At 52.1% G+C, this 11546-nt stretch overlaps 2 protein-coding genes across 2 annotated transcripts; one reads left to right on the top strand and one right to left on the bottom strand.

Moving 5' to 3' along the window:
* Positions 1–360: 360 nt before the first annotated feature.
* On the bottom strand, positions 361–3440 carry ENH_00082320 (heat shock protein 90, putative; the record flags this gene model as incomplete). Its single annotated transcript, XM_013583355.1, has 4 exons — positions 361–885; positions 940–1082; positions 1444–2416; positions 2481–3440. The coding sequence occupies 4 exons, from the start codon at positions 3438–3440 to the stop codon at positions 361–363; spliced, it is 2601 nt and encodes an 866-aa protein (XP_013438809.1).
* Positions 3441–6289: 2849 nt separating this feature from the next.
* Positions 6290–8478, top strand: ENH_00082310 (hypothetical protein, conserved; the record flags this gene model as incomplete). The annotated part of the gene is made up of 4 exons (XM_013583354.1): positions 6290–6660; positions 7061–7193; positions 7729–8022; positions 8461–8478. 4 exons carry the CDS (start codon positions 6290–6292, stop codon positions 8476–8478), a joined length of 816 nt encoding a protein of 271 aa, XP_013438808.1.
* Positions 8479–11546: the final 3068 nt, after the last annotated feature.

The raw sequence follows: 11546 nt of genomic DNA, 5'->3' as shown, positions 1-11546 counted from the left end.
TGTAAAGGTTGCAGATTGCGCATTTCTCCTCCTCCGCCAACGCTGTTCCTTTATTATCGATTCTTTTCGTTTCTTTTCTCAACAATTAAGCAATTATAATAATAATATTAAAATTAATAATAATAGTGGTGAAAATAAGGGTGAATGACAGTGCGGGTGATAGTGGAAGAACAGCAGCCGAGGCGACTAGGCTGCTGCTGCTGCTGCTGCTGCTGCTGCAGCAGCGGGGGCAGCTTGGCTTGGCCGAGCGAGTTGGACCGACGAATTAAATGGCCATTTCAAACATTTGAAAGAATGAAACATTTCAAACATTTGAAAGAAAGAAACAATTCAAACATTTGAAAGAACTAAGGGAACCAACTAGAGCTCGTCCTTGACGTTCTCCCCGAAGTCGAAGCTGGAGAGCAGGTCGTCTGCTGCGCCCCCCTCCTCGCCGCCGCTGCTGCTGCTGCTGCTGCTGCTGCTGCTGCTGCTGCTGCTGTCGGGCTCGGGGTCCTCGGGGATCTCGAAGTCCTCGTTGATGGGATCGTTGGGATCGACTCCAAGTTCAGCAGCAAAGCTTTTGTACAGCAACTCCGCCAACTCATCGGGTTTATCAACATCAAATCCGGAGGCCAGCAGCGCAGCTTCGAAGAGTTTCTCAGCGAGCTGTTCGTCCTCGCGCTGCTGCTGCTGCAGCTGCTGCTGCCGCTGCTGCTGCTCCTCCCCCTCCCCCTCCTGCTGCTGCTGCTGCTGCTGCTGCTGCTGGCGCGCCAGCAGCTGCTGCATGATGCGGTGGTTGGGGTTTATTTCGAAGACCTTTTGTCCCTTCATCATTTTCAAATGCAGAGGATCTGCAAAGGTTTGGGTCTTCATCACTTTTTCCATTTGCGCAGAATAACCCCACTGAGAAGCAGCAACAGCACAAGGGGCCCCCCACAAACGCCCCGAAACCCTCACTTGCGAAACCCTAGGCCCCAAAACCCTTTTGAAAAACACTTTTAAGGGTTTGAAGAACTTCTCCTGCGCAGCCAGCCGCGCACGCTCTGCAGCGCTTTCCTCCAAGTGCACTTCGCCCTTCTGCACAGACTCGAACTTCTTTCCTGAAATAAATAAACAAATAAATAAATAAATAAATAAATAAATAAATAAATTATTTATTTATTTATTTAGTTTATGGAGTTGTTTTGCTGTTGGGTTTTTGTTCCCGTTTGTTTGGTGGGAGGGGGAGCCGGTTCCACCCCAAACCCTAAACCCTAAACCCTAAACAACAGCGCGCTTCCACCCCAAACCCTAAACCCTAAACCCTCGTGGAGGCGACGACGCCTAAAACCCTAAACCCTAAACCCTAAACCCTAAACAACAGCAAGCCCCAGACCAAACCCCAAACTCCAACACCCCTCCACCCACCACCCCCCAAACCCCAAACCCTAAACCCTAAACCCTAAACCCTAAACCCTAAACCCTGCGGACCGTCGAACTCCATGAGGCGCTGAATGCAGGGTTCGTCCATGGCGTCGAGGAGGAAAAGAACTTCGACATCTTTTTTCAAAAAGTGCTGCATTTGTGGCAGCTTAAGAAGCTGCTGCGGGTCTTCTCCTGCAGCATAATAAATGGCTTGTTGGCCGGGCTGCATGCGAGCGACGTACTCCTCGAGGAAGATCTGCTGCCGCGGCTGCTGCTGCTGCTGCTGCTGCTGCTGCTGCTGCTGCAGCTTGCTGCTGCTGAAGCGCAGCAGCTTGGCCACTTTGCTGCGGTTGTCTTCGTCTTCGTAGCAACCCAAAACCATATTTCTCCCGAACTCTTTGTAGAACTTGTCGAACAAAGTGGGTTCTTTCATTTCCTTCTTGAGCTTCTCCAGCTCTTGCTGCTGCTGCTGCTGCTGCTGTTCTTCCTGCTGCTGCTGCTGCTGCTGCTCCCCCTGCTGCAGCAGCTGCTGCAGCTGCTGCTGCTGCTGCTCGCGCAGCTTCCGGTCTTCCACCGCGAGTTTGCGGAAGCTCTCCAGCGCCTTGCGGACCAGCTTCTTGCCCAGCAGCAGCAGCAGCCGCTGCTGCTGCAGCAGCTCGCGAGAAACATTTAGCGGAAGATCATTTGTGTCGACAACTCCGCGCAAAAAGCGCAAATAGCGCGGCAGCAGCTCATCGAGAGCCCCCCCCACGAGCACGCGGTGTACGTACAGCTGGAGGCCCCGCTGCTTCTCAAAGACACTCGAAAACAAATCTGCTGCTGCTTGCTGCGGCACGAACAGCAGCGCGCGGAACTCGACTTCGCCTTCAGCAGCAAAATGAATCTGCAGCAAAGGCTCGCTCCAGTCTCCGCTCAGGGCCTTGTAGAAGGCTTTGTATTCTGCTGCTGTCACTTCTTTGCTGCTGCGCAGCCACAGGGCCTTCTGCTCGTTCGCCCGCTCCCAACGCCATACTTCACGCTCCACCTTCTGCTGCAGCAGCAGCAGCAGCAGCAGCAGCAGCAGCAGGAACTTCTTCAGTGAGAGTTTCTCGGACTTTGACGTAAATGGGAAAAGAAAGAAACTGCGCATATCGAGCAGCAAGTTCTTTGAGGCGCTGCGGCAGCAAAAACTCTGTTGCGTCTTCCTTGAGGTGCAGCAAGACACAAGTCCCTCTTTTGAGGTTTGCTGCTGCAGCAGCAGGAGCTTCGGCCAAGTAGTACTTTGCGTCTGCTGTTGACTCCCAGATGTAGGCCTTGCCCTCCTCCCCGCTGCTGCTGCTGCTGCTGCTGCTGCTGCTGCTGCTGCTGCTGCGGGAGATGACGGTGACGCGGTCGGCGACGAGGAACGCGGAGTAGAAGCCCACGCCGAACTGGCCCACGAGGTTCATGCTGCTGCTGCTGCTGCTGCTGCTGCTGCTGCTGCTGCTGCTGCTGCTGCTGCTGGCGAGAGACTCGAGGAAGTTCATTGTCCCCGACTTCGCCACTGTCCCCAAATTCGTTATCAACTCCTGCTTCGTCATTCCAATTCCGGAGTCGCAAATGGAGACAATTTTTTGCTGCGGGTCGGACTCGATGTACACGGCCAGCTCCTCGCTGCTGCTGCTGCTGCTGCTGCTGCTGCTGCTGCTGCTGCTGCTGGGGGCGGTGAGGGCGGAGAAGCGCTGCTTCTCCAAAGCGTCCACTGCGTTGGATATCAACTCCCGCAAAAAGACTTCTCTTTGGCTGTACAAAGAATTCACTATTATGTCCATTAAACGAGTTACTTCAGCTTGGTACTCATGGGTTTCTTGCTGCCCCTCAGAGTCAACTCTCAGCTTCGCAAGCTCTGCGAGGGGCCCCTGGGGGGCCCCCTGGGGGCCCCCCTCTGCTGCTGCTGCTGCTGCTGCTGCTGCGGGTTCTGCTGCAGCGGGTTCTGCTGCGGCGGCCTCGGAGGCGCTCGCGGGGTCCGCTGCTGCGCTGCAGCGCAGCAGCAACAGACCCAGGAAGCAAAACGGAACCACCCGCCCGAGAGCCATCTTCAGAATGCTGGAAACAGTCGCAGCACTCCGCCTGCTGCTGCTGCTGCTGCTGCTGCTGCTGCTGCTCCCGGAGCCGCTGCTGCTGCTGCCACGGGATGCTTCGCGCCGCTACGGAGAGACAGCCTGCAGCAGAGAAACGAAAAGCAAAAACAAACGCAAAGTTCCAACAAAAAAAGAAATGAAGTGCTGCAGTGCAGCGCAGCAGCAGCAGAGCGGCGGGCGCGCGGGAGCTGCCGATACACCGCAGCGGGGAGAGGCGCCTCGCCGGGTGTCTGTACAGCTGCCGAGTTTTTCGAGTTTTGTTCGTCTTCAGAAACAAAAAGAATACCAAAATGCAGCAAATTGAAAGTCCAATGCAGCGCAGACAAAGAGAGACAAATCCCGAGACAAGCGCCACCCCAGCGACACAAATAAGACAAAAAAAAAGAAATCCAAAACACCCCCCCACGCACCTCTTTCGCAGCTGCGCCCGCCTCACTCTGCCGTTCGTACACCTCAAATTGCACAACAAAAGACAGAAACTGCAAATGCTGCAACTGTGGCGCTCCCTGAGCAGCAGCAGCAGCAGCAGCAGCAGCAGCAGCAGCAGCGTCTGCTGTGTAGCGGCTGTTGTGGCTGCTGCTGCTGCACACGATGCCGCTGCTGCCGCTGCGGCTGCTGCCGCTGCTGCTGCGCAAAGTCTCCTTTAGGCCGCCAACGAGCCTTCTCTAATTCAAAAAATTAATTTATTTTACTTTTCAATTTTGCTTTCTAAACAGCAGCAAGAAATTACTGCTGCAGCTCCCTCGGCTGCTGCTGCTGCTCCTGCTGCTCCTGCCCCTGCACCAGCGGGAGGCTAGTGCAGCAGCAGCGGCGACGCAGCAGCAGCAGCAGCAGCGGCTGGAGCAGCAGCAGCAACTGCAGCAGCAATTGCTTCTCGTTCTCTTAGCTTTTTCGTATTTCCTGTTTATCAACTTTTGCTGTTATACACCCCCGTCACACAGAACGATCCCTGAGGAACCGCTCCAGCAGCAGCAGCAGCAGCAGCAGCAGCTAGGACAGCAGCAGCAGCAGCAGCAGCAACAGCAGCGGCAGACGGGTTGCTTTTGATTTTGTTTGGTAATTGAGGGGAGGGGACGCGCTCCTGCCCGAATATTGGGCAGCAGCAGCAGCAGCTGCAGCAGCAGCAGGTGGAGCGCCAGCCGCAGCAGGTGGAGCAGCAGCAGCAGCAGCAGCAGCAGCAGCAGCAGCGGGAGCGAGGCGGGGAGGAGCCGGAAGGCAAACACACCAACCAAGCCTAAGAGGCACGCCGAGCAGCAGCAGCAGCAGCAGCAGCAGCAGCAGCAGGGAAGTGCAACAGAGACAGAAGAACAGCAGCAGCAGCAGCAGCAGCGGGAGAAGCAGCAATTCAGAAGGGAGACAAAAGCCAGCAGCAGAACGAGACAGAGATGGGCATCTCTTGTCTCTCTTTTGTCTCTTCTTTGCCCCCCGTTCTTAAGATGCTTGCAGCAGCAGCAGCAGCAGCAGCAACAGCAGCAGCAGCAGCACGAGACGCCGACCAGTTCCGCTTACTCGCCCTCGCAAACCCTAAACCCTAAACCCTAATCAGGTGGCTGTACACCACAGCGCTCTTTAGTTGTTCTTTGTCGTTTTCGCGCGCCGAGAGGGAGCAGCAGCAGCAGCAGCAGCAGCAGCAGCAGCAAAGACTGCAGCAGCAAAGGACTCTGCAGCAGCAACTGTGCAGCCGCACGGAGGGACACTGCAGCGGCAAAGGAAGCTGCAGCGGCAGCAGCAAGTGCAGCAGCAGCAGCAGCAGCAAGAGTTGCCTTGCTGCAGTTGTGGAGAGCTGCCTAGACACCCGAGTTTGTCTCTCTTTCGGGTGTACGTACACCTCAGCTAGAGGTGCCTGTACACCGGAAACTTGGGATCTTTGAGGTGTCTGTACACCTGGAGATTGTAACTCTCTGAGGTGTACGTACACCCGAACCCTGTGGCAGTTTGAGGTGTCTGTACACCCCATTCCCGTGGCAGTTTGAGGTGTCTGTACACCCCAATCCCGTGGCAGTTTGAGGTGTCTGTACACCCCAATCCCGTGGCTTTCTGAGGTGTCTGTACACTCCAATTCGGTGGCTTTCTGAGGTGTCTGTACACTCCAATTCGGTGGCTTTCTGAGGTGTCTGTACACCCCAGTTCCGTGGCAGTTGAGGTGTCTGTCCAGTTCGGCGCTGAGTTTGCGGTGTCTGTACACCTGAATTCCGCGGCAGGTCGAGGTGTCTGTACACCTCAACTTGGCGGCAGTTTCCGGTGTCTGTACACCTGAGCTCCTTGAGTTTGAGGTGTCTGTACACCCGAGTTCCTTGAGTTTGAGGTGTCTGTACACCTGAATTCTCTTGACTTCAGGTGTCTGTACACCTGAGTTCTTGACTTCAGGTGTCTGTACACCTGAGTTCTCGTCTCTCGTTCTGCCCTTCTTCCTCCGCGGTGTCTGTACACCTCAGCAGCCGCCTCTGCGGTGTCTGTACAGCCCGTGAACTCGGGCGAGAGCCAGGAGGTGTGGGGCGTGGGGTGTCTGTACACCTCAAGTCCGTGGCTTGGGGTGTCTGTACACCCGAAGTGTGGGGCGTGGAGTGTCGGTACACCCGAAGTGTGGGGCGTGGAGTGTCTGTACACCTGAAGTGTGGGGCGTGGAGTGTCTGTACACCCGAAGAGTGGGGCTTGCAGTGTCTGTACACCTGAAGAGTGGGGCTTGCAGTGTCTGTACACCCGAAGAGTGGGGCTTGGAGTGTCTGCACACCTGAGTGTGGGGCGTGGGGTGTCTGTACACCCGAAGTGTGGGGTGTGGGGCGCGGGGTGTCTGTACACCGGAGATGCACTTCGTGGAGTGCGCCGCGCTGGCGCGGCCGAACTTTTTGCTGCAGCAGCTGCTGATTGGGGATCGGGTTTTTGTGGGGCGTTTGGAGTTGTTGGGGATCGACCGGGATCGGGATCGGCAGCAGACGGAGGCCTTGCGGGCTTTGATAGAGTTGCAGTTGACTTCTTCGCCGCTGTTTGCTGCTCCCGCGCAGCCCCCGCTGCTGCTGTCCCCTGCTGCTGCTGCTGCCAGCAGCAGCAGCAGCAGCAGCAGCAGCAGCAGGAGGCACCGGCAGCAGGACTTCAGGGGCTGCTCCGCCAAGGGCAAGGAAACCCTCGTCAACCTCATCGCCACTCTCAACCAGTGCTTCCCCGACTACGAATTCAGGTCTGCTGCTGCTGCTGCTGCTGCTGCTGCTGCTGCTGCTGCACTTCGTGCTGGTGCTGCTGCTGCATTGCCTGCTGCTGTTGCCGCTGCGCTCGGTCGTGGCGGTGTGGCTCTCCTTGCTGCTGTTATTCCTCTTGTGGATGCTGCTGCTGTTGCCCGTGTTGTTGCGCGTGTTGTCGCTGCTGCTGCTGCTGCTGCTGCTGCTGCTGTTCCTCTTGCTGCTGCTGCTGCTGCTGCCACCTCAAGTGCCCTTTCTCTATTCGCCTCTTAATATTTTCTGTTTTCTGCTGACAAGATTAAGATTTGGACTGCACTTCGCCCCTCCAAAGCCTCCCCATATTCTAGGGTTTAGGGTTTAGGGTTTAGGGTTTAGGGTTTAGGGTTTAGGGTTTGCGCGCAGCAGCACGCTAACCCCCGCGATGTTCAGAGAAGAAGAAAGTGTGGCGGAGGCCCAGGGAGACATTAATGAAAAGCTGCGGGCCGTCGAGCAGCTGCTGCCGGGATTCATCAACGAACTCTGGACAGCCATCGAGGTGCTGCTGCTGCTGCTGCTGCTGCTGCTGCTGCTGCTAGTGTTGCTGCTAGTGCTGCTGCTAGCGTTGCTGCTGCTGCTGCTGCTAGTGTTGCTGCTGCTGCTGCTACTGTTGCTGCTAGTGCTGCTGCTGCTACTGTTGCTGCTAGTGCTGCTGCTGCTACTGTTGCTGCTAGTGCTGCTGCTGTTACTGTTGCTGCTAGTGCTGCTGCTGTTACTGTTGCTGCTAGTGCTGCTGCTGTTACTGTTGCTGCTAGTGCTGCTCCTGGTGTTGCTGCTAGTGCTGCTCATGCTCGTGCTGCTAATGCTGTTGCAGTTGGTGGTGGTGGTGGCGATGCAGCTGCCGCTGCTGTGTTGCTGCTGCTGCTGTGCCGGCGTCCCCGCTGCTGCTGCTGCTGCTGCTGCTGCTGCTGTTTCTTGGCAGTTGGTGGTAGTGGAAATAAACAAGCAGCACAGAATAGTAACTGTGATCAGTTGTGAATCTGCTTCGCCGTTTGCTGCTGCTGCTGCTGCTGCTGCTGCTGCTGCTGCTGCAGTCGGCGGTGTGTCTGAGCAGCTGCGCGGTGTACAGCCACTCGGCGGCTGGGAGCGGGGAGGCTTCTGCGTTGGGGTGTCTGTGGAGCTGTTTGCTGCCGCCTTCTGCTGCTGCTGCTGCTGCTGCTGCTGCTGACGGGGGCTTTTGTCTTTCTTCTTTTGCCTACTTCTTCGTCGAGAAGCAAAGAGACAGAGTCCTCTTCTTCGCCTGCTGCAGCAGCAGCAAACTCAGCAGCCCCAGCTGGCTGGGGGCCCTCGACAGCTGCCCACTCCAGGACCAAGACGACTCCGAAGAAGTCCAGCTAGGCAAGGCCTGCTGCTGCTGCTGCTGCTGCTGCTGCTGCTGCTGCTGTTGGTGGTGGTGGTGGTGCTGCTGCTGTTGTGGTGGTGGTGCTGCTGCTGTTGTGGTGGTGGTGTAGCTGCTGTTGTGGCGGTGCTGCTGCTGCTGTGGTGGTGCTGCTGCTGCTGGTGTTGTTGTTCTGTCGCTGCTGCTGCTGGTGTTGTTGTTGTGTCGCTGCTGCTGCTGCAGCTGCTCATGGTGGTGGTGCTGCTGTTGCTGTTGGTGCACATCTGCTGCTGCTGCTGCTGCTGCTGCTGCTGCAGGTGAAGTTTATAGGAGCGAGGGTTTGTTTCAAGCCGATGCAGAAGAAGCGGATAGCCTGTCGGACTTGGAACTGCCTTCCTCAGCGTTTGCTTACTCGTAAACCCTAATTTAGGGTTTAGGGTTTGCGCAGTTTGTTCCAGACAGATAGATGGCCAGGGCTGTCTTGTGGCCCCCATGGCGATAATCTTGAACCCTTTTTTAGGGTTTAAGGCAGCGAGGGTTTAGGGTTTGGTGCTGCACGACGGCGCCTGCCCGACTCAAAACCCTAAACCCTAAACCCTAGCTGAGGAAACATTTTTCCTTCAACTTAACGAACCCAGCCCAACAAGGGTCTAGGGTTTAGGGTTTGGCAACAGCCACAACCAGCTAGCAGTGAAGCTGTGCAGCTTAGGGCCTAGGGTTTAGGGTTTAGGGTTTAGGGTTTAGGGTTTAGCTTAGTCAGGAGGACACGTGCAAACGTGCAAAAGCGCAGGGATAAATACAGAATAAATAGAATTAATGACAAACAAATAAAAAGCAAAAAGAAGTAAAAATAAATTGAATGAAACGACGCGGCAAACGCAGTTCCTAAAGTGGAGAAGGGTTTAGGGTTTAGGGTTTAGGGTTTAGCGGGAGAGGCCCAGGGCCTGCGGGCGGAGACTTTTATTAAAAACAAGAAAAAGGAATAAAAGAAAACAAAAAGAAAGAGAAGTTAAAAAATAAAAGACAAAAAGGCAAAAGGCTTTCAAAGAAGTAAAAAGAAGATCAAAAAGATCAAAAAGGGAAATTAAAATAAAGAAGGAAAATTAAAAAAGATTGGAAGCGCATTTGTTGCTTCCTTTGGCTCTTTTAAACGCTTTTTATTTATTTGCTTTCTTAAATTTACTTTTTAAAATTTCAAAATTTTGAATTCGTCTTTGCGTTAATTCTTTGTTTGATCTCTCGAAGTTTTTTTCATTGTATTTCTTTTTTCATTTCCTTCTGTTTCTTTTTTTATTTCTTTTTTCTGTTTCTTTTTTTCCTCATCTTTTTAGTCTCTTCATCTTTTTTAATCTTCTCTTTTGCCTTATTTTATCTTCCCTTTATCTTCCTTTTAATTCCTTTTTAATCTTCTTTTTACTTCCTTTTTAATCTCCATTTTATTTCCTTTTTACTCTCCATTTTATTGCCTTTTTAGTCTCCTTTTTATTTCCCTTTTAATCTCCACTTTATTTCCTCTTCAATCTTTTTTTAATTTTGTTTTCAAATCTTTTTTTATTTTCCTTTTGCCGGGTGTACGTACACCTGGATTCTTTTAACTTTCGAATTTTGCGGAAAACAAAAAAATTTATTTTCAATTAAGTTTGTTCCAGATTTGTCCAATAAGAATATCCTTTGTCTATTTATTATAGTACATATATATGTACATTCTATATATATATATATTCATGTATTTACATTAAATGCAGATAATAATATATACATGTCAATTTTCATTTGTTCTTAAGGTAATATGAAAATACATATATTATGAGTTAGACATAAATATAAATGTTAATTTCCATTTAAATCGTTTGTTTTAATTCAAAGTGACATTTCACGTCATGGACTCCAGAGATGCAATTAAATGCAGAAAAAGCACTAAAGAAAAAGTAAAAAAAGATTTCCAATGCAGTTCTGAAGACCAGCTGAGGTGTACGTACACCTCCTGAGGTGTACGCGCACCTCAGGTGTATCTGCAGCTCCTCAGGTGTACAGACACTTCCTCGGGTGTATCTGCACCTTGTGGGGCGCAGCAGCCGAATTTCCTGAGGTGTATTTGCACCTCACGAGGTGTATATGCATCTCCTGAGGTGTACAGGCACTTCCTGAGGTGTACATGCACTTCCTAAGGTGTATATGCACCTCCTGGGGTGAATATGCACCTCCTGAGGTGTATCTACAGCTCCTAAACTGTATATGGACCTCCTCTGAGGTGTATAGACACCTTTGCGGTGGATCTGCGTCTCCTGAGGTGTATGTGCACCTCTTCTGAGGTGTATATGCACCTCCTGAAGTGTATGTGCACCTCATCTGAGGTGTATAGGCACCTCATGAGGTGTACATGCACTCTGAGGTGTATCTGCAGTTTCTGAGGTGTATAGGCACCTCTTCTGAGCTGTATTTGCACCTTTTGAAGTGTATTTGCATCTCCTGAGGTGTATTTGCACTTGTTGAGGTGTATATGCACCTCCTGAGCCATAGGCATGCGCGCCTCCTGAGGTGTACGTACACCCCAGATACTGAGGTGGGCTGCGGTGTACGTACACCTCACTATGTTTTGTGTGCATGCATTCATGCATGCGCGCTGCTAAACGTTTATAGAAAATACCTTTAAAGAAAAGGCATTTAGTGCTTTTTTGATATATTCCGTGCTAATGAAGTAAACTCGTGGAAACCCTAAACCCTAAACCCTAAACCCTCTTGAACTTCGCCAGCAGCTCTCCTGTCTACCTTTACGTGCGACAGCAGCAGCAGCAGCAGCAGCAGACCAGCAGCAGTGCAGTAAAAGAAAGATCCGTTAGTCTTCAAACCCCAACTCTCCTCCCAAACCCCAAACCCTAAACCCTAAACCCTAAACCCTAACTGGCGCCTCCCAGGGTATAACCCCTTCCCGTAAAAGGCCGAGTCCCGGGGGCCCCCCTTTGCCGCATTCCGAAACCCCAGGGGCCCCGAGACTCTCCCCCAGCTGCAGCAGCATCTTGGGGGCCCCCCCCGGGGGGCCCCCTTCGGGGGGCCCCCCCGGGGGGCCCCTCTGGGGGCCCCGAGGGGGGCCCCCCATTCTCCAGCCAAGAGGTAATAGTGCCAAGGAACTTCGGGGGTTCAGATAAGAGGTCGGGGCCTCCTGAAAATAAATAAAAAATAAATAAATAAATAAATAAATAAATAAATAAATAAATAAATAATAAATAATAAATAAATAAATGAATAAAAAATAAATAATAAATAATAAAACGGAATTAAAATAAATAAATTAAAAAAATAGACATAAAATAAAACAGAATTAAAATATAATTACATTCGATAGTTGGCCACTGAGGTGGAAGTAAACCCTAGAGTGGTGTAAACCCTCAAAGCGCCCTAAACCCTAAACCCTTAAAAAGAATTAAACACTAAACCCTTGAAAGGGAACTAAACCCTAAAAAGGGGAATAAACCGTCGAAGTGGAATTAAACCCTAAAGGTGGAATTAAACGCTAAAAGGGTGCTTAAAAGTAAA

This window comes from Eimeria necatrix, genomic scaffold (assembly GCF_000499385.1).
Source record: "Eimeria necatrix Houghton genomic scaffold, Enh_scaff902, whole genome shotgun sequence".
NCBI classification, from domain to species: domain Eukaryota; phylum Apicomplexa; class Conoidasida; order Eucoccidiorida; family Eimeriidae; genus Eimeria; species Eimeria necatrix.
This window is presented reverse-complemented; position numbering and strand designations above follow the sequence as displayed.